This window comes from Lithobates pipiens, unplaced genomic scaffold (genome assembly GCF_037356315.1).
Source record: "Lithobates pipiens isolate NorthernLeopardFrog02 unplaced genomic scaffold, aLitPip1_a1.2 Scaffold_28, whole genome shotgun sequence".
In the NCBI taxonomy this organism is placed as follows: Eukaryota; Metazoa; Chordata; class Amphibia; order Anura; family Ranidae; genus Lithobates; species Lithobates pipiens.
Window position 1 is genome coordinate 148,778,860 of NW_027507789.1, and position 21,815 is coordinate 148,800,674.

Sequence of the window (21,815 nt, forward strand, 5' to 3'; positions counted from 1 at the left end):
ATGCTGGACAGAAAAACGCTATGACAGAAATGCTGAACAGAAAAAACGCTATGACCAGGTGTGCGACATAGATGTGGGGATGGATGTGCTGACCCCCACCCCCCCCTGAGAATCTGCGGGAGGCCAGATGCAGAAAGAGAGCATGGGGAGAGAGGAGCTGGCGGGCGGCCAACCCCCCCCCCCCCCCCACACCGGGATAATCGGCGGGCAGAGCAATGCCCAAGTGAGAAGAGAAGGGGAGCCGGCGGCGGCCGATCACCTCCCCCTCCCCCCACACCGGTAGAATCAGCGGGCGGAGCACATGGGGAGAAAGAGAGAGGAGTCGGCAGGCGGCCGATCACCTCCCCCCACACCAGGAGAAATGGTGGAACACTGCCCATGTGAGAAGAGAAGGGGAGCCGGCGTCGGCCGATCACCTCCCCCCTCCCCCCACACCGGGAAAACCGTCAGGCAGAGCGACATGCACATGGGAAGAGAGAGGAGCCGGCAGGCGGGAAAATCCTCCTCCTCCCCCCACAACTCGAGAAACGGCGGGCGGAACACTGCCCATATGAGAAGAGAAGGGGAGCCGGCGGCGGCCGATCACCTCCCCCTCCCCCCACACCAGGAGAATCGGCAGGCAGAGCCATATGCACATGGGGAGAGCGAGGAGCTGGGCCGGCCGACACCCTCCCCTCCCCCCACAATGGGAGAACAGCGGGCTACCACGTGGAGCTAAGTACATGGGGAGAAGGCGGGCGGCAAGAGTATGAGGTGCCACATGACAGGAGCCCACACCTTACCCACATGAAAGCCAGGAGAAGCGGGTGGCACGCTGGCCAGAGTAGTGGGGGAAGTGGTTAGAGGAGGGTAGCAGGACAGCCCCCCCCCATGAGTGCCGGGAGAAGCGGTGGCTGCCTCTCCCCACGATGCTGGAACATGGGCTGCAAGGGGGGACACCAAACAGCCGGTGGAACCCAGGGATAACAGGGGGGACCATAAGGCCGACCACCGCTCTGCAAAGGTAGCCAGGAGTGACAGCATCACCCAGAAATCCTGACAACACTGGCCCAGACAGAGGAGGAGGTTTAAATAGCCTTCTCAGGCACCTCCTACAAATACGGCCAGCCTTTCAACTTGTAAAACATGTTGAAAACCATTTATCATTTTCCTTCCACTTCAGAATTATTATCACTTTGTGTTTGTCTATCTCATAAAATCCCAATAAAATACATTTACATTTTTGGTTGTAACATGACAAAATGTGGAAAATGTCAAGGGGTACGAATACTTTTTCAAGGCACTGTATGTATACTAAGTTTTTGTATGCAAAACTGCTTATCCATGAACTATGGTTTGTCTTACCATCTGCAGATAGTTGTACAGCTGGTCATTATCAGATATATGTTGCGGCTCTAAAACCCCCATTCGATGTATTATGGTATAGAGAGCTTCTCCATAAAGCAGATTACGCTGAACAAAAAAAGAGTATAAACAGTTATATCAGAGCATAGCTGAATCAGGTTTTAAAACACACACAATGTTTCATAAGATAAAGCATGTAAGCCAGTCTTTCTCAACCTTTTCAATGCAGAGGAACCCTTAAAATAATTTTCTGGTCTCAGGGAAACCCCTGCTAAAAAGTAATGATACATTAGTGTGATGGTCAGTGGGAAGAATGCTCTTTACAGTTGTGGTCATTGTGAAGAATTACCACCCCTACAGACAGCTCACTGTCACCATTGATATTTTTAGAAGTTGTCAGAGAGGCAGAAATTGCCCATTCCTCATGGAACCCCTCTTAACTTTTGGAGTAACCCTAGAGTTCCTTGGTTGAGAAACCCTGATCCAAGCTGGAAAAATATGAGTTCAACTGAAGGCTGAATATATTAGGAATGTTTTTAAAATCTAGAACGTAAAGAAGAACGTAACTCCCTCTCCATTTTTCCACCTGCCCCCTACCAGCTGTGTTCCCCAGGGATCTACCATGCAGCACCTCTGGTCCCACACCTCCTCGTTTCCAAATGTCACCAGGGGGCCAACTGTTTCTTACAAGGTGAAAAGTGGCCATGTGATACCACATTATTGGGGGGGGGGGCAGCTGTAAAAACCATGAATAAACAGCCCCCCCCCCCATGACAGAGATTCAGCCATGTTGTCAGGAAGGTTTGGGAGGCTCCTGCCGGTATGTGTAGGTATCTTGATGCAGGCATTCATAACTGCTGCAGCTAATGTGTCCACTTATTTTTGTAAAGGTGCATTCTCCAAAGTTATCATCCTGATCTTGGCTTCTTACCTGTACCGAAGCAGAGACTTTTGGCCCATCATTGCTCTCCTTTGGAGGTTTTGTCTGTAACGAGTGGATTGTGCTCTTTTTTCCATACCTAGCCTAGAAGATAGGCAAGAAATATCACCAGTTTGAAAGGCATTGGCAGCAGAGAATGACATAATATAACTCAAAGCTTTTCTGTATGGTCTTCTTACCTCTCTGCGAGTGATACGGTGAGGGCCAAGTGAAGATTCCATCTGCCAGAAACAATAACAGGAAATAATATAATCACACTTCTACATAAGCATCACAATAAGGACGAAGGCTGCATTCACACATGAGCATAGCGTCTTTGAGTGTTTTTCCGGTGTTTTTATGCACAATTTTGGTGCTTTTTTATGCACAATGAGCACATTTTTATACAGCATTTTTGAGCTTTGGCATTTCTTTTTTTAGCCAATAGAAAAACTATCATCTGTTGCATCTTTGTTTCTAGGTTGTTTCAGCTTTTCCAATTGCTTTTATTTCTTTTTTCATTATTATTATTTCATTTATTATTATTATTTTTTTGTTAGGATGTTAATACTACTACTACTACTACTACTACTAATAATAATAATAATAATAATAATAATAATAATAATAATAATAATAGATGAATAAATAAATGTAAAATAAATACACAAATAAATAAAAAGATTCATAAATAAATAATAAATAAAATAAATGGATACTATGTAATAATACATCAATAAAGCAACCCCAAACCTTAACCCCTAACCCTTAAAAAAATAAAAAATAAAATATATATAAAATAATAATAAATAACTAAACCCCCAACACAAAATAAATAAAGTGTCATTATTATAATAATTATTATTAATAATGTATTATTATTATTTTATTATTATTATTATTATTATTAAGATTTTTTTTGTTTGGGTTTGGATGTATATTTTTATTTGATTATTATTATTATAATTAATAAGAGTAATAATAATAATAATAATTATTATTATTATTATCATGGTTTATTTTATTTTTTTATGTTGGGGTTAATTTATTATTTATTTGTTATTACATATTATTCTATTTTAATGTATTTATTTATTAAGGATGATTTTTTTGTTATTTGTGCATTTATTTGGCAATTATTTATTCATATATTACTATATTTTTTTTCTTTTTTATTTGAGCAGAAACGTGCGGCTAACCACGCAACAAACTGCACGAATTTACACAAAAAAATGGTGCATTTCCATTAATTCCTATGGGAATAAAAACGTGATATAAATGCACAAATCTGCCCACTTTCAGCTACAAAAAAGCTCCAGGACTTTTTTGAGATTCAGGTGACTTGGAGTGTAGATGTGAACCAACTCCATAGAGAATAATTGATTTTTTTCTTCTCAAGCATTTTGGAGCTTCGAGTTTCAAGCTACATAACGCTGAGGTGTGAATAGGGGCCAAATGAATGCTCCATGAGAAACATAGAAAAATAAAATCAAATGTACTATAATTACACATACACATGAAATATGGAACATGAATAATATAAGTTTGGGAGTTAAGAGGGCAGAAAGAGGGAGAGGGTCTACTAAACAGAGATTTTTATCAGGACAGCTGATGCTTTCCACTAGCACCCCACAACAGTATCAGCAGATGGGTATCTTTCACCCCAGGACCACACGCTGCCCTTAGTTTGCCCTTCTCAGTACACTTTTCTCCACCATCAATGCTCAAGACTCTCAGGAGGCTGCAGGCTGACCACTCTTTCACCAGTGTCTTTTAAATTCATGATGGAGTGGTCATCACCCAAATGTCATTTCAGCTACGACACTGCCTCCTTCAATGCTGGCAGCACTAGACCATCCATTGTTCTCATTAGCCCCACGGAGCAACTGTCAGTCCTCTTAAAGAAGTTCACCAGATATGAGTGACTTCTCATCCAAACCTTCTCTTTGCCTCTCTGCTTCTCCCTAAACCTTATAGAACTCTGTACCTTTTGTCTTCCTTCAGCTATCACTATCCCTTCCCTTTTTTAGTAGCCTCAAATAGGCAATATTTTATGGTTAAGGAGAGTTCACACAAAAAGATTTTTATTTTTTTCAATTCTTAAAAAAAAAAAAGTTTATTTTCCATGAATTTATGAGTCTTAAGCCTCGTACACACTACTAGTTTTGTTTATGCTGCAGACTTTGTTTGGTCATGACCCTTCGACAGAAGGGCTGCCATACACATGGGCCGAATGTCGGCCGGTTTCTATTGCACTGCCTGACATTCAGGCCTTGTGTGCTATGCTTTACTCTGAAAAAAGGTAGTGGCAACCAGGGCTGCCATTAGGGGGGTACAGCCAGTACACAAGTAAGGGGCCCATGTGCCCGGACCACTGGTCACATTCCAGGCCATCTTTAACATGAGGCAGCTGCCGTCAGAGCAGACCAGCTGCTATGATGCAGGGGAGGGTGGAGGGGTGGGCTGATCCCACATGTGTGCAGGTTGGGACTCGCTGTGCGGAGTTGGGGTAAGGTCAGGTGCCAGGCCCCCATGCTCTTTTGTGTGTAGGTCAGAGGGCCCCATGGAGGAGGAGGTCGGGTGGAGGAGCCCCCCCCCCCCCTTACCCTCTTTTGTGCATGCAGGTTGGGGGCTGCTGTCACAGTCAGGCAGGCTCTACTCCACTGTGCAATGGGCTCTGCGGGGTGGGTGAGGCCAGTTGGTGCCAGCAAAGGGTCCCAGGGAGGAGGAAGTCAGGGTGGAGAAACCCTCCCCCCACTCTTTCTTGCAGCTGCCTCTGGAGATCCTGGTGGAGATGGGACAAAGGCTCAGTTACCCCTCCTGGCACTGTTGGACAGGTAAGAGCTGGGAGGACTGGTGCTTCTCTAGGTGTGTGTGACAATGCCTCTCACCAGTCCCTCTGCCCCCCCCCCACCTGTGGCACTGCCTCCCACCTGTGACACTGCCTCCTACCTGTCCCGCTGCCCCCCACCTGTGACACTGCCTCCCACCTGTCCCACTGCCCCCCCATCTGTGACACTGACTCCCATCTGTCATGATGCCCCCCTACCTATGACTGACACTATCTCCAACCTGTCCCACTCCCTCCCACCTGTCTCCCTGCCCCCCACCTGTGACACTGCCTCTCACCTGCCCCACTGTCCCCTAACTAAGACACTGCCTCTCACCTGCCCCACTGTCCCCTACCTGAGACACTGCCTCTAATCTGTGCCCCCCACCTTTCCTACTGCCCCCTTCCATGACACTTCCCCCTCTTGTCCTGCTGCCCCCACCTGTTTCACTGCCCCTCTTGTCCTGCTGACCTCCTCCCATGACACTTCCTCCTCCAGTTTTGCTGCCCCTCCTATCACGCTGCTCTACTCCTGTGACACTCCCCCCTCTTGTCCCACTTCCCCCTGTTAACCCACTGCCCCCCCCATCTGTCCCCCTGCTATCTTCCTGTCCCACATCCCCACTTCTGGGGTAGGAGGAGATGGGACTGGAGAAAGAGGAGGAAATGGGATGGAGGAGATGGGACTGGAGAAGGAATGGGATGGAGTAGATGGGACCGGAGGAGGAAGACATGGGATGGAGCAGATGGAACTGGAAGAGGAGGACATGGGATGGAGGACATGGGATGGAGAAGGAGGAGATTGTGGGATGGCCAGTGGGCAGGACCTGGGAAATGTTGGCAGTCAGGCCTAAGGCTGTGTAATGCCCCGTACACACGAGAGGGATTAAGTCTGACAGACCTCCAAAGGAGTTCCGCCGGAGTTCCGACGGAGTTCTGGCGGACTTTTCGACCGAACGGACTTGACCACACACCATCACACCAAACTCCGACGGAGTCGAACGTGATGACGTACGACTGGATTCGACGTAGGAAGTTCCTAGACAGTAGCCAATAGCTGCCCTAGCGTCGGTTTTAGTCCGTCGGAGTAGCACACACACGAGCGGATTTTTCAAAGGGGACCGGGTCCGGCGGAGTTCCGTCGGGAAAATTTAAAGCATGCTTCATTTCTAAAGTCCGTCAGACTTTAGCTTCGCTAAAGTCCGTTGCAGCCCACACACGATCGGATAGTCCGCCGGACTCAGTCCGTCGGAGTTTGGATGTCGAAAAGTCCGCTCGTGTGTACGGGGCATAAGGGTAAAGTGTATAGTAAATGCAGTGTCCCCTTAAAAATCACATCTTTTATCCCAAAGCCGCAGCCCTCCGTCACAGTCTTCTGACATGCATTCGGCATCTACACTGAGCCTATTCAATCTCCGCACAGTGGCAGCGGACATCAAGAACACGCTGTCAGCAGCCAATTCGGAGCTCCGTTCTGATATACAAGCCATAGTATTGAGAGTGGAAGAGGTTGAGGAGACGCAAGCCCGCCATGATGCTTCGCTCTGTCAGGTTCAACAAATCAAGGAATCTCACACCATCCACCTCAGAGAGATCAACCGGCATATGGAGGACGTCGATAACCGCAGGAGATGCCATAATATACTGGTAAGAGGTCTCCCTGAAACCATAGACCCTTCACAGCTCACCCGCTCGTCATAGCACTGTTCAATGACTTACTAGAAAGGCCTCCTGACACATAGATATCATTAGAGCACATACACAGGGCACAACGCCTGAGGGGGAGAGACATAGACCCCCTGAGAGATGTGATCTGCTGCCTCATTGACTTCATCATAAAGGAAGAAATATTACGTAAAGCCAGAGGCAGGGTGAGACTATCACACCAGGGCATGGAAGTTAAGATATTTCAAGAGCTGTCTAATATCACTCTGCAAAGAAGAAGGGAGCTAAGGCCTCTGTTAGAAGTCCTGAGAGCTAGAGCCATTGTATACAGATGGACGTTTCCATTCTGCTTGTCAGCATCTGCAAACGGCCACACAGCAAACTTAAGGGTGCCTGAAGATTTGGAGCATTTTTGCACCGCTCTCAATATCCCGCTTGTTGATGTACCTGATTGGTACAGCGACTTTTGTTTGCCTCCACTACACAGGGCTACTTCTATGGACGGTATTACTGAAGAAGGGAATTTCAGCATAGGCCATTGCCATAGAGCTCACCCTCCACCCTCATCTCCTCAAGCAGTGGGAAACCTGAGGGATGGCAGCCCCACTGCTTCTCCAGACCATCGCAAACCACGTCACTCATGAAGAGATAATTAACCCTCTTGTCACACACTTTTCGCCATGACATGGATCTGCTCCCCCTTTCCCTTCAACCACACATGTAAGCCTTTTCTACTGAATCTGGTTATTAAGCACAATAAGTGCCTGAAGAAAATCATACCTTCCAGGCCTGTGAAGTTAACCACTGTATAACCCCCCGGAAATGACTGAGCTATAAGCACACTCTTCGCTGGAATAAACTCGTAATATTTCGAGTGGCTCTCTCCCCACTCCTCAAGCTCCAATACTGTCCCAGAGGGATACTTATTGTGCCCTTTAATAGCCTGATTGCACAGGAACACATGACACTCAGACTATGATGTCCCCCTATAGCCAGGCACTAATCAGAGAGAAGTGCGCTTAACTAACCTTTTTTCATTACAGGGAATACCTTTCCCTCCAGGACAAAAGAAGAGACTACCAGTACAGGTTGGGATGCTGCACATGGCTCCCATATAGGTATTTTACATGGGGGGGGGTGGAATATAGATCGTTCACTGGTTAACCTATTGTTATGCAGGGATATCATATCCCATTTCACCACTAGGACATTTCATTTGTTTTTAGAATGAGTTTTAACGCTCTTCCCATTGATAATCTGGCTTTTAGATGGTGGTTTCTACTTCTGTAGAGGAACCTCTAACACCGGCCTTTACACCAGACTCAACCTGCCTGCCGCATTGCGGTTTTCGAAACAGCAGCAGTATGGTACATCACCACACCTGACGTAACCCCATGATTTGATAGGTGGCAGTAATCACACCTGGCGTAACCCCATGCCAACAATAGGTGGCAGTGATGGGCACTGATGGGTGGCAAAAATGGGCACTGATCGGCACTGGTTGGTTACACTGATAGACAAGCACTGCTAGGTGGCACTGATTGGCACCACTAGTAGGCATTGATAGGTGGCACTTGTGGGCATTGATAGGTGGCACTCATGGGCATTGATAGGTGGCACTGGCAGGTGGCACTGGCAGGGGGTACTGGTGGCACAGATGAGGCAGAATTGCCTCTCCCTCTTCGGGACTGATGTCCCTTGCAGATAAGCCGGTGATCGGCTTTTTTTCTCCTCACGCTGTCAGTGTGAGGAGAAAAAAAATGATTACTAAGCTTTTGTTTATTTCCTGTGATCAGCTGTCATTGGCTGACAGCTGATCACGTTGTAAGGGGCCTGGGAACAGCCCCTTACTCGGATCTGTGATCACCCGAGTCTCAGTGACTCAGTGATCACAGCGCACAGCGCACAGGGCACGCGTGCCCTGCAGGGGGCGTGCAGGGAGCGTGCAAGGGGGAGGCCGTCATTCTTCCCGGATATTCAGGTCTGCGCTGTGGCCGCCATTCGGCTATAGTACGAACGGCAAGAGGTTAATGTCCCTCTTGACACGTCCGCGGGGAACTTCACACACCATACGCCAAATAAAATTGACCCTACAAAATCTCCTACTTCACGATACCTGGTGCACACTCCACCAAAAAGAAAAAGATTTCCCTTTCTATTTGAATCCACACAACAGATATTCGAGACTTGATTATCTATTTCTGACACAAGCTGACCTTGTTTATCTGACAAAGGCGACAATTGAACCAATGATCCTGTCAGATCATCATCCCGTATCGATCAAGCTGACCATCCCTGACAGAATTGCACACACATAAATCAGGAGACTAGACCCGACCATTCTGATTGACATGTCACACACAACGGAAATATGTAAATGCCTTGTAAACTACTTTAAAGAAAACACACTTGACACATCAAGCATAACCCAATGGATTGCACATAAGTGCATAATAGGAGGAAAACTTATCTCGATAGCTGCCAAAATCAAAAGGGAAAAACAATCATGACTCAAAGAACTGTTTGACAAACCCAAGAACTTAGAGATCCTACACAAACACACTCTGGCCCTTCATTCTCATCAAGAACTCACAGAAGTACGCATCCTAGCAGAGATGGGCAAAAACATTAGAAAGAAATCTATGCTTTCTCAGAGGCACTTTTATGAATTTGGCAATAAAAGTGGTCATCTCCTAGCCCAGGAACTACATTCAAGAAAGGCCAAAACTACTGTATACAGTTTACACGCTCCCACAGGAGACATCTACTCAAACAACAAAGATATAGCACAGGAGTTTGAATGTTTCTATATCAACCTATACAACATAGACAAGTCAAATCCCTCTGCCCAATCCCAAACGCATAGAGCAAATAAGATCAAAACGTTTTTAGACAAATTCTGCCCCAAGATCCACTCTCAGGACACTGCCAATGAACTTGATGGCCCGATCACCCAACTGCAATGGGAAACAGCGCTAAAACAAATAAAAGCTGGTAAAAGCCCAGGACCAGACAGCCTATCTGCGGTGTACTACAAGACTTTTACTGAAACACTAAGCACACCATTTAGGATCGCTTTCAATTCTCTATCACTCTCCAACCCACTTATCCCTGAGATGTTAGAAGCCCACATTGTGGTGATAACCAAAGAAGACAAAGACCCCACACAAGCCGCAAACTATAGACCCATATCACTACTTAATGTAGATATTAAAATATTCTCCAAAATACTGGCCAACAGACTCCTACCACTTCTCCTCTCAATTATTTCCCATGACCAAGTAGGTTTTGTCTCTGGCTGTGAAGCCAAGGACAACAACATAAAGGCTATCAACCTACACCACCACATAACAATTTCCAATCAAAAAGGCTAATTTCTCTCCCTAGACATGGAGAAAGCATTCGACAGGGTAGCATGGGACCAATGGCGGCCAGTCCATAATGTTAAAAAAATATATATATTTATTTAGACATGTCCCTTTAAGAAAAAGAAAATTAAAAAAAGGTCCTTATGTGCACTGCGTCCTGGCACTGGGCGCAGTGCAATATGGGAAGCGTCACGTCTATGCAATCACGAGATTTCATTTGCTGCAAAAAATTATTTGTGGCGCAGTCGATCATGCCACAGCTTCCGGCGCGATTGACTGGCCGTGCAGGTTTCACTTTCGCCTAGTACATGGGTGGCACTTGCAGTTTTAGTTCTGACGTCACTCAAAGGAAGTGACGTCGGCACTCGGGTCCTCCGGCAAATGTGAGAGGAGCATGAAGAGGTAAATAGAACCTCTCCGTGCCTTCCCTTATTTACAGCACGGTTGTATGTTTAGCTTTCGGTGGTCGGCGGCGGCAGCACCAGCCCCCCCCCCCCCCCCCCCGCGCATATCAACTATATTGATCTCTCCTGCAGCCAGAATTTGCAACAACCCTCCAACAACCACAATTTTCGGTGCCATAATTACTGCTGCATTTTCCATTTTGTCTCATATGCCATTTTACTGGTAGACACAGAATTGACCAATGGGGTCTGCATGCCACAGCTCTATCGATGCACATGGAACAGCAACACACATAGCACTGGAAGAACCCGGGCATCACACGTGTACTATATATATATATATATATATATATATATATATATATATATATATATATATATATATATATATATATATATATATATATATATATATATATATATATATATATATATATATATATATATAAAAAATCAATAGCGTCCCTGCAGCCTGGTATATAATGTGCAGAGCCCAGTGTATAATGTGCAACCTGGTATATGATGTGCAGAGCCCAGTGTATAATGTGCAACCTGGTATATGATGTGCAGAGCCCGGTGTATAATGTGCAGCCTGGTATATGATGTGCAGAGCCCTGTGCATAATGTGCAGCCTGGTATATGATGCCGGTAAAATATTGTAGTGGGTTGGATGTGGCTCTCATGCCATAGTTTGGAGACCCCTAGTCTATACTTCCTTTCAAGTGTGCAATCTAAAGGGAAATACCCAAAAATAACAACTGATGGATATTGTTTTTCCAAGATAAACTGAAAATTTCTGGCTGTGTTTTTGCACATGGCAATATTGAATAAACATGCATCCAGAACAGCTTGAAAAATGTGGTGATCAGGTTGAACCTACGTAATGTACCCTGTACACTCTGATTCTCTGAAGTCTATTGCTAGTATAAAAGCCAGCCACAAACTCGGCACAGGGATGGTGGGAACCCTTCATAATGGGAACAGCGGGTATACAGACCCAGGAACTCAGCACAGGCATGGTCTGAACCCCTCATTATGGGCACAGTGAATCTGCATATGATGTGCACAGTGAGGCTACATTTGATGAAATAGACACTTGGATTTGGCAGCCATACCTATCTCTTAAACTTACACTAAACTAACAGTGTAATTTTTCAGTTTGTTTGCACCGATCTGTAAGGCTGCGCTATATACCAAGATTTGTGATGCTGGGGCTGTATACTCTGTCCTGTGATCCTGTGATGCTGGGGCTGTATACTCTGTGCTGTGATGCTGAACTGTATACTCCTGACACTGAGTGGAAGCAAGTGGAATACAGGGGATGAAATGGGTGAATTCTATAAGGGGTGTGGCTTGTGAGAAGGTGGAGGGGCCAAACATGGAAGGACGCGGGTCTTGCGCCCCCCCATCCTAAAACTTCACCAGCCGCCACTGCATGGGACTACATGACAGCAGTGTTACAAACTATGGGCATTGGCCCTCACCTTCATTCAGTCCCTATATCATAACCCCTCAGCGAAGATTAGAGTGAACAATACCCTGTCAAATGCCTTCTCCATACAAATTGGGACGAGATAAGGATGCCCCCTGTCTCCTTCCTTTATCCTTACCCTCGAACCTTTTCTATGTTGTATAAGGCAAAATCCTCATATACAAGGCATTTAAAACCAAGAAAGAATACAACCTTGCTGCATTTGCAGACGACATAATGTTTCTTACAAACCCACATACTACAATATCGGTACTACTAGAAGAATTTCACCACTTTAGTTTGATTTCCAACCTTAAAATAAACTTCTCCAAATCTTTCGCCCTAAGCATTTCCCTACCTTCGCAATTAGTAACACAGTGTACAGAAAACTTCCCATTCCACTGGAAGTCAGATGCAATTACATATCTTGGAATACAGCTCACCGCAAAACTAACAGACCTATACACAAAAAAATGACTTACCTATTCTGAACAAATTGACCATAGACCTTAAAAATTGCCACAAGCCATTTTTCTAATGGTATGGCAGAATTCTATACATTTTACAAACTGTACAGCTACAACTCCCCCCAACCTTCTTCAGATTATACAGGAGTCTCTGCTCCAAATTTCTATGGGGTGAACAAAGACCTAGAATTAGATACATCCAAATTTCCTTACCCAAACACTGAGGTGAGATAGGCCTCCCAGAAGTTTTAAATTACTACAAAGCGGTTCACTTAACCAGGATCATCGATTGGAACATACATGCACCCAACAAAGACTGGGTGAACCTAGAGGCATCCTTTACAAGCCTACCTCTTAATTCCCTACCTTGGATTCAAGGATCTCACTCACACCCGGAAAAATTGGAATACACCCGCTCATCAAACCCACATTACAATGTTTTTGCAAAATCTGTAAACATTCTTCTCTATCGTCCATTTCGGGCCCGATAACACAGATTAAACTGAACCCGGACTTTCCCCCAGGACTAAATAAGTGCTTCCTCCAACAGTATTGGTCACATGAGCAGGTCCTAGTACACCACTTCTATGACCAAGGTAAGCTTTACTCAGCCTCCCGACTAGCCACGATAACGGACAAACCCCCTATTCCAGCTTGGACGTACCTATTGATCTCACATCACCTAAGATCATTTGCAAAAAAATGTGATTGTTCGTGACAACTAAGGCCCTTTAAACCACTATGCACGCTAATGCCTCCTCAAAACCACCTTATATCCACTACTCACTCCCTTCTATTCTTGGAACACCAGCCCAATACCTCAAAAGCATGTAAAGCTTGACTAGACTTAGCCCTAACACCAGAAGACCAGGGAACATTTTTTCTTAACATACACAAGGGCACTATTAACGTCTCGGCCCAAGAGAATAGGTAGAAAAATCCAATCCCGCTGGTACTGCACACCAGCCCTACGCCACAAATTCAAACCCACAATACCTTACACTTGCTGGAGATGTCAAGAGGCTCATGGTACATTGATTCACATTTGGTGGTCATGCCCACGTATCCAAACTTTCTGGAAAGAAGTGCACTGTATAACTTCGCACATCACATCTTACGACATAGCTTTCACTCCAGCACCACTCATCTATATGGAAAAACTCTTAACATAAATCACTAATGATGCACTTAATCAATGCAGCTAAACAATGTATCCCAATCCACTGGAGATCTCAAAATGTCCTACCAATTAAAGAATGGTTTCACAGAATTAACAGAACTGCTGAAATGGATTGCACGAGATACGCCAAATAAATTTGGAATTAAATGGGCTTGCTGGAAACACTTCCAGACAACAACAGAACTCACCCAATTGAACACCCTGACCACCTGAGCACAAAACCCAAAATTATACAATTATGTTGCCTCAACAGTGACACTATTTTTTCCCCTATGAGATATGTTACAGGAAGACCTACACCCCAATAGCTTGAGGGCCACCTCCCCTAAGCCCTATTGGTTTTAATAACAACGTCTAACCTGGAGATCGCCACCTGGGGAGGGAGGCAAGGGACAGCCATACCCAACACCACTCTTTACCTAACCACCCCTTCTCCCTTCTTTCTCTCTCTACCCCTACACCACCTTCTCTTATCAAGATATCCCATTTGCTTGACTACCCCCTACCAACGCTGTATCCTGGCCTAGTCCAACAAGACCCAGGCCTAGGGCAGCACTTTGCAGTGGGGCAGTATGGAAAGAGTCCCTGCCGGCTTGCTCTACACGGTTAGTGTAGAGCCAGTCTTATGGGGCAGACTGGGCTGAGAGCCAAATTAGTCCAGCGCTCCCATAAAGTGGCCGCACTGCTTTCGGGCAGCCAGGACTCCGGAACTGTGTGTGGGGGGGGGGGGGCATCGCTTATAATTTTGACTGTCCTATCATTCGGTATCACAAACCTTCCTCACTGTGCTATATGTTTTCTGCTGCACCTTTGGCATGGTTATATCTTCTTAGTCCTCTCCATAAAATTATTAGAAATTTGTGCGTAAAGTAGAACTATAGGCAAAACTTTTTTTTTTACATTTTGAATAGAATAAGTGAGGGTTATAGCCCCTGTCAGTTTATGTTTTACCATCCCTGTCCCATTACAGAGATTTCCCTTCAGTTCCTGCCCTGTAGCCAAACAGGAAGTGAGAGGCAATCTATGCAAATTAAGGGAATCCATTCCTCTCCCCCCCCCCCGACCCTCAGAACTAGTGTCCCCACTCGAACATTTAAGGGCGGTCTTAAACAGCAAGGGGTGTGGCATTGACAGGAAGGGGTGGGCCATATTTAAATTAGGGGTTGCATGAGTTTAGTCAGGCCTAGGACAGCACAAAACCTAAATACACTACTGCCCTCTACCCCTGCCCATCTCCCCATCCCCAACTATAGCCATATTTCATTTATATAAGAAGATTTACGTTGATATTACCAAAACCTCAGAATGGAAATATTTTACATAATCCACATAGAAAACTCGCCTAACATAAGCCAGAGATACTTAAGAAAAATCACCCTTCAGTACTGACTCTAGAACTTTAAGGTAGTCCAGACCACTATAGGCACAGATTTTCCTCATTAATCTTGAATATAAGTTTTTATTCATTGTACTCAGTTGTCAAGGTATTGCTGCAGCAAACTAAGCTCAAATACATGAGCCGTGACTCTCACAACTTCACTATGAGACCTACAATGACAAGAGTGCTGAAGCGTAACTTGAACTAGTAGCTGTTTGTCTATATATATATATATATATATATATATATATATATATATATATATATATATATATATATATATATATATCTTCTGTTTACTACTATTGAGATATATCTCATGTTTAAAACAACTCTGTACAATGTTACATGTTTACAACATTTTTGTACAACGCTTTTCATCTCAACATGAAGAGGTCCGCAATATTCTTACAAATCATTGGCATATCCTACACCAAGATTCGGTAATTAAGAAATACATAGGAAAAAGACCCCAATTGATGTTTAGACACACTACCTCGCTGAGAGACCATTTGGTATCAAGTTTTTATTTACCTAAAGGACAAGAGATCAAAAATGGCAGGGGTTTGTACAAATGTGGAACCTGTGACTTCTGCCCCTGGGTAAAACAAGGTGCAGAAGTCGCACTTCCTAATGGTGAGTTCGTTTATCTAAAATCCAGGGCAGATTGTAAAACACAAGGTGTCATTTACTTGATGACATGCGTATGCGGAGCTTTCTATGTCGGAAAGACTATGAGATGTCTTTGGCAACGCATTAAGGACCATGTATATGTATCCTCCAATGGGAAAATGTTAACAACAGTGAGTAGACACATTGATTTATGCCATGCTTTTGATGCAACGTGTGTCCTTTTTAGTATCTTAGAGATTATTCCAAAGGACCCACGTGGAGGAAACTGGGACAAACGCATTTTACAACGTGAAACGATTTGGATTGAGAAACTCAATGCTACCCAAGCCCCTGGCTTAAATGAGACTCAATCATACAAGCCTTTCTTGTAGAATGCACCTGCCCCTCCCCCTCTTTCCTTTTTTTTTTTTCTCATCTCTCGCTTATATACACAATAACCTGATGCAAAATTTTAAATACTTTTGAATATATGGATGTTCATTTTGTTTGTTTTGAATTCTATGTATATCGCATCGGGATGTAATTTAATAATTAATGATTGGACTGATTAATGGCTGATCAATTCGAATCTGATCTGCCTTTCTGTAATAGTTTAATTTGTTTATAAACATTTATGCATATTTATGGTTTATTGTAAGTATTACCTCATCAATGCTTAGGTGTTTTTTTTTTTTTTTTTTTTCTGACCACAATGTGCGACCACGTAAGTGCAAACCCCAATGATCCCATGGGATTTCCATTCGGGATGTGGGGTTTGGCGCTCCGCCATAGGGACCCGTGGGTTGTTCTCACGGTCCCCTCTGGTATTGTCTCAATCCGATGTATCGGAACGCGGCCCCTCTGTTCACCTCCGCAGATCGGGGAGGAACCTTTGAGGTGTTCCTCCTATATCCGGTGCACGTCTGTTTGTTATGGTGGCCAGACGTTCTGTTTTGGTACACGAACGTACACACGTCCACTATGCGAGGACGCTGCACGTTCGGGTGTAGCGTCGTGGCCGACCGAACGCATCGTAGGAGACGTTGGTCGGGTAAGTGAACGTCACTTCCGTCTAGTGCGGAGTGGCGTCACTACCGGGACGGATGTATATAAAAGGACACACGTGGCTGGTGTCCATGAATGGCGGCCATCTTACACAACAAACAATATGATAGGGGTGAATGGGCTGATTAGTCTGCCTTTTTGATTCCCCCTCTTAACTTCCCTCTTTACCCAGTGGGAACTTGGTCCATTTTCATTGCACCTTGAGGTAATTGGTCTACATAACCTTATATATCTTTCTCTTATTTTCACTGGATATATTTCTTTCATCTTCTTTAACTATTATGGTGGGTTTCTTAAAGCACTATTAATAGTTTAGTCTTAGCATACACTGCACAATTTCTCTTGCTGGCTCTCTCCTTTTTTCTTTGTTGTTTAAATAATTGGCGTTTCACCTAAAATAGTGGGTCCTTTATATTCTCTCTCACTTTTAAGGATAATTTTTTTTTTTTTTTTTTTTTTTTTTATGGTCTTTGGATATTTATATAAAATCCTAAAAATCCCCACTTTTATGTTTTTTCTTTTATCTATACAGCTTAGGGGATACTAAACAGTATCCATCACCGATCCTACCTCTGTTTACTTACGTCTCAAGAATATTTATTAAACACTGAAGATTTGAAACCTTATGAGCCCAATACACCTTTAAAGTGATTTCATTAAGCTCAAAATCTATACTTATATTTTTTTTTTTGCTCAACAATTACTTTTTCCCCTTGTGGAGAAATGGTTGTGTAATCAATCGTACCAACTTCCCCAGTCTCCTTCGGAAATGGTGGTCTCTCTATATGGGACACACTCTATGAAGGAATGTAAGTATTGATGGCTTGATACTATATGATACGAAATAGGAATGTTAGATCCGCCCCCACATTGTGGTTCCAGAAAAATCCCCCCCCGTTTTTCAGGCGCTTTAGCGTTAAAAAAAGCGCCTGTAAAGCGCTTGAAAGAAGCCTCATCTGCAGTCCCAATGTGAAAGTCCAAGTGCTTTAAGAGCCCTTTCACAATGTCAGTGCCCGAAAAACGCTCGTAAATCGCCGCTTAAACTAGCAGCGCTTTACCAGCGTTTTTCGAGCGTTATTGGGGCACTTTTAACCCCTGCTAGTGGCCAAATAAAGGGTTAAAAGCGCCCACAAAACGCTGCTGCCAATAGCATTTTTCAGGCGTTTTTCAGGTGTTTTACAGGCGCTTCCCATTGATTTCAATGGGAAGGGGCGCTTTAGGTGCGTTGTATTCACCGCTCCAAAAGCGCTGCAAAGAAGCTGCTTGCAGGACTTTTTTTGACTCAGTGTGAAAGCACTCGGGCTTTTACATTGGGATTGTAGTTGCAGTTTCTTTCAGGCGCTTTTTTTAACGCTAAAGCACCTGAAAAACGCCCCAGTGTGAAAGGAATCTCTGTGTGAAAGCACTCTGGCTTTTACATTGGGATTGCAGTTGCTGCTTCTTTCAGGCGCTTTTTTTAACGCTAAAGTGCACGAAAAACGTCTGAAAAACGCCCCAGTGTGAAAGGGGTCTAAAAGATTTGAAAAAAAAAAATCACATCTTTTTTAATTTTTTCAAATGTTTGTCAATGTGGTGTCCTGATCTATTCCACTTCTGTACCTCAAAAATGTAATTATTAGGCCTCATGCACACGAGACGCAGTTAAACGCGCGTTCAGATGCAGTTGGACAGTTTTTTCAACTGCACCTGAACTCATTCAATGTTATCCTATGTGTCCATGCACACAGTCTCGTTTTTTTCCGTTTATATGCAGTTGCGTTTAATCTCGTTTTTCCAGAAGCAAAAAAATGCGTTCAGAAACAAAAATTTCTGCGTTTCAGACGCAAAACGCGGCAAAACGCGGTAAAACGCGGCAAAACGCCGCTACCGCGTTTAGCCGCGTTTGCGTTTATATGCGTTTTTAAAGGTGACTTTTTTTTTTACATTAAAAATCTCAAAAATGATTGCAAATGATGAAAAACCATTAGAAAAATATTTTAAACAATTGCAATTGCAAGTGGACAATCCACAACTTGTGGCAAGTGACGTGGCAAGTGGACAATCCACAACTTGTGGCAAGTGACATGGCAGGTGGCAAGTGATGTGGCAAGTGGACAATCCACAACTTGTGGCAAGTGACGTGGCAGGAGAAGTGGCAAGTGACGTGGAAAGTGGACAATAGACAACTTGTGGCAGGTGACGTGGCAAGTGACCTGGCAGGTGACGCGGCAAGTGACTTGGCAGGTGACGTGGCAAGTGGAAAATCAACAACTTGTGGCAGGTGACTGGCATGTGACGTGGCAAGTGGACAATCCATAACTTGTGGCAGGTGACGTGGCAAGTGACGTGGCAAGTGGACAATCCACTTGTGGCAGGGGATGTGGCAAGTGACGTGGCAAGTGGACAATCCACTTGTGGCAGGTGATGTGGCAAGTGACGTGGCGAGTGGACAATCCACAACTTGTGTCAGGTGACGTGGCAAGTGGACAATCCACAACTTGTGGCAGGTGATGGGGCAAGTGATGTGGCAAGTGGACAATCCACTTGTGGCAGGGGATGTGGCAAGTGACGTGGCGAGTGGACAATCCACAACTTGTGTCAGGTGACGTGGCAAGTGGACAATCCACAACTTGTGGCAGGTGATGTGGCAAGTGATGTGGCAAGTGGACAATCCACTTGTGGCAGGTGACGTGGCAGGGGACGTGGCAAGGGACGTGGCAAGTGGACAATCCACAACTTGTGGCAGGTGATGTGGCTGGTGACGTGGCAAGTGGACAATCCACATCTTGTGGCAGGTGACGTGGCAGGTGACGTGGAAAGTGGTGTGGCAAGTGGACAATCCACAACTTGTGGCAGATGGCATGGCAGGTGACGTGGAAAGTGGACAATCCACATCTTGTGGCAAGTGACGTGGCAGGTGATGTGGCAAGTGACGTGGCAAGTGGACAATCCACAACTTGTGGCAGGTGACGTGGCAGGTGATGTGACAAGTGACGTGGCAGCTGACGTGGCAAGTGACGTGGCAAGTGGACAATCCAAAACTTGTGGCAGGTGACGTGGCAAGTGACGTGGCAAGTGATGTGGCAAGTGGACAATCCACAGCTTGTGGCAAGTGACGTGGCAAGTGGACAATCCACAACTTGTGGCAGGTGACGTGGCAGGTGACGTGGCAGGTGACGTGGCAAGTGAACAATCCACAACTTGTGGCAGGTGACGTGGCAAGTGACGTGGCAGGTGAAGTGGCAAGTAGACAATCCACAACTTGTGGCAGGTGATGTGGCAAGTGACGTGGCAGGTGATGTGGCAAGTCACGTGGCAAGTGGACAATCCACAACTTGTGGCAGGTGATGTGGCTGGTGACGTGGCAAGTGGACAATCCACAGCTTGTGGCAGGTGGCATGGCAGATGACGTGGAAAGTGGACAATCCACATCTCGTGGCAAGTGACGTGGCAGCTGACGTGGCAAGTGACGTGGCAAGTGGACAATCCAAAACTTGTGGCAGGTGACGTGGCAAGTGACGTGGCAGGTGACGTGGCAAGTGATGTGGCAAGTGGACAATCCACAGCTTGTGGCAAGTGATGTGGCAAGTGGACAATCCACAACTTGTGGCAGGTGACGTGGCAGGTGACGTGGCAGGTGACGTGGCAAGTGAACAATCCACAACTTGTGGCAGGTGACGTGGCAAGTGGACAATCCACAACTTGTGGCAGGTGATGTGGCAAGTGATGTGGCAAGTGGACAATCCACTTGTGGCAGGTGACGTGGCAGGGGACGTGGCAAGGGACGTGGCAAGTGGACAATCCACAACTTGTGGCAGGTGATGTGACTGGTGACGTGGCAAGTGGACAATCCACAGCTTGTGGCAGGTGGCATGGCAGATGACGTGGAAAGTGGACAATTCACATCTCGTGGCAAGTGACGTGGCAGGTGATGTGGCAAGTGACGTGGCAAGTGGACAATCCACAATTTGTGGCAGGTGACGTGGCAGGTGATGTGGCAAGTGGACAATCCCCAACTTGTGGCAAGTGACGTGGCAAGTGGACAATCCACAACTTGTGGCAGGTGCCGCGGCAAGTGACACGGCAAATGCAAGTGTACAACTGCTCTCTATGCTGCTGCTGCTCACTCTGATCAAAATAGCAGAAATAGTTAAAAAAAATGCTTTGAGAGCTTAGGGAGGGTCTACATGATGTTATCTTTATAAACGCGTTTAAACGCAAACGCGTCTAAACGCGTCTAAACGCGGCATGCAAACGCGGCAAAACGCGCGTTTCTAAACGCGCGTTTCAGCTTTTTTTTAACAGAGGTTTCATCTGCGTCTCGTGTGCATGAGGCCTAAGATTTAGATACACTGGCTTAACAAAGATCAAAGAGGGTCCATTGATGAATTATACCTCTGATAAATTTTGTATGCTCCTAAAAAAACAAAAAAAAAAAAAACAGTCTTAGCCACCACATTATTAACGTATTTGTGCCGGCGCCTTTTTTTTCCTTACCTTTGTATTATGTTTTCTTTGGGACTTCCCTCCCATGTCATCGCTGCAAAGTATGTCACGTCTGCGGTTTAGTTGTGCCCTCCTCCTTGCCCCCATTGACTTCTGGGATCTGTGTGTGTGTGTGTGTCCCAGAAGATGTCGAGACCATTTAGAAAGCGCTGCGCAAATCGCGCATGCGCAGTAGGAAACTGGCTGTGAAGATGCAAGGCTTCACTTCCTGTTTCCCTTAGTAAGCATGCCGGCGCCTGCACCCGGAGCCGAGGGACGGGTCAGCTTTGGGTGCCGACATTGTGATAAGTGTCCTTATATTAAAATTCATCAGCTGCTGTATTTGTAGCCAGTGGCGGGACAAGGTCATCCAGAGCCCAGGGCAAACATGCCAAACTGCACCCCCCGCCCCCAAGGTGTATGGGCATTATGCGTCATCAAACCCCCCCCCCAAAAGAAAACTGAGCACTAATCTTTTTCACCCCCCTAAGCATAAATTCCCCCTCCTCCCAGCACAAATCTTACCCCAACCCCCCAAAGCCCCCCCAATTAAAGTGCCCCCCCAAAAAAAGTCACTCCTCCTAGCACAAATTATCTACCCCTAAGATTACTCCTCCCAATAACCCCACTGCAAATCCCCCTTCCAGC

The 21,815-nt window shown here is 45.4% G+C and overlaps 1 protein-coding gene across 2 annotated transcripts in view; it reads right to left on the minus strand.

Moving 5' to 3' along the window:
• UNC13D (unc-13 homolog D) overlaps positions 1-21,815 on the minus strand; it is a 297,875-nt gene that overhangs the window by 201,282 nt on the left and 74,778 nt on the right. For both annotated transcript variants that reach the window (XM_077459688.1, XM_077459687.1), the window contains 3 exons: positions 2,464-2,505; positions 2,276-2,368; positions 1,345-1,452 (listed from right to left, as the gene is read on the minus strand). In XM_077459688.1, coding sequence (XP_077315814.1) covers positions 1,345-1,452; positions 2,276-2,368; positions 2,464-2,505 — 243 coding nt within the window. The remainder of the gene's footprint in view (positions 1-1,344; positions 1,453-2,275; positions 2,369-2,463; positions 2,506-21,815) is intronic.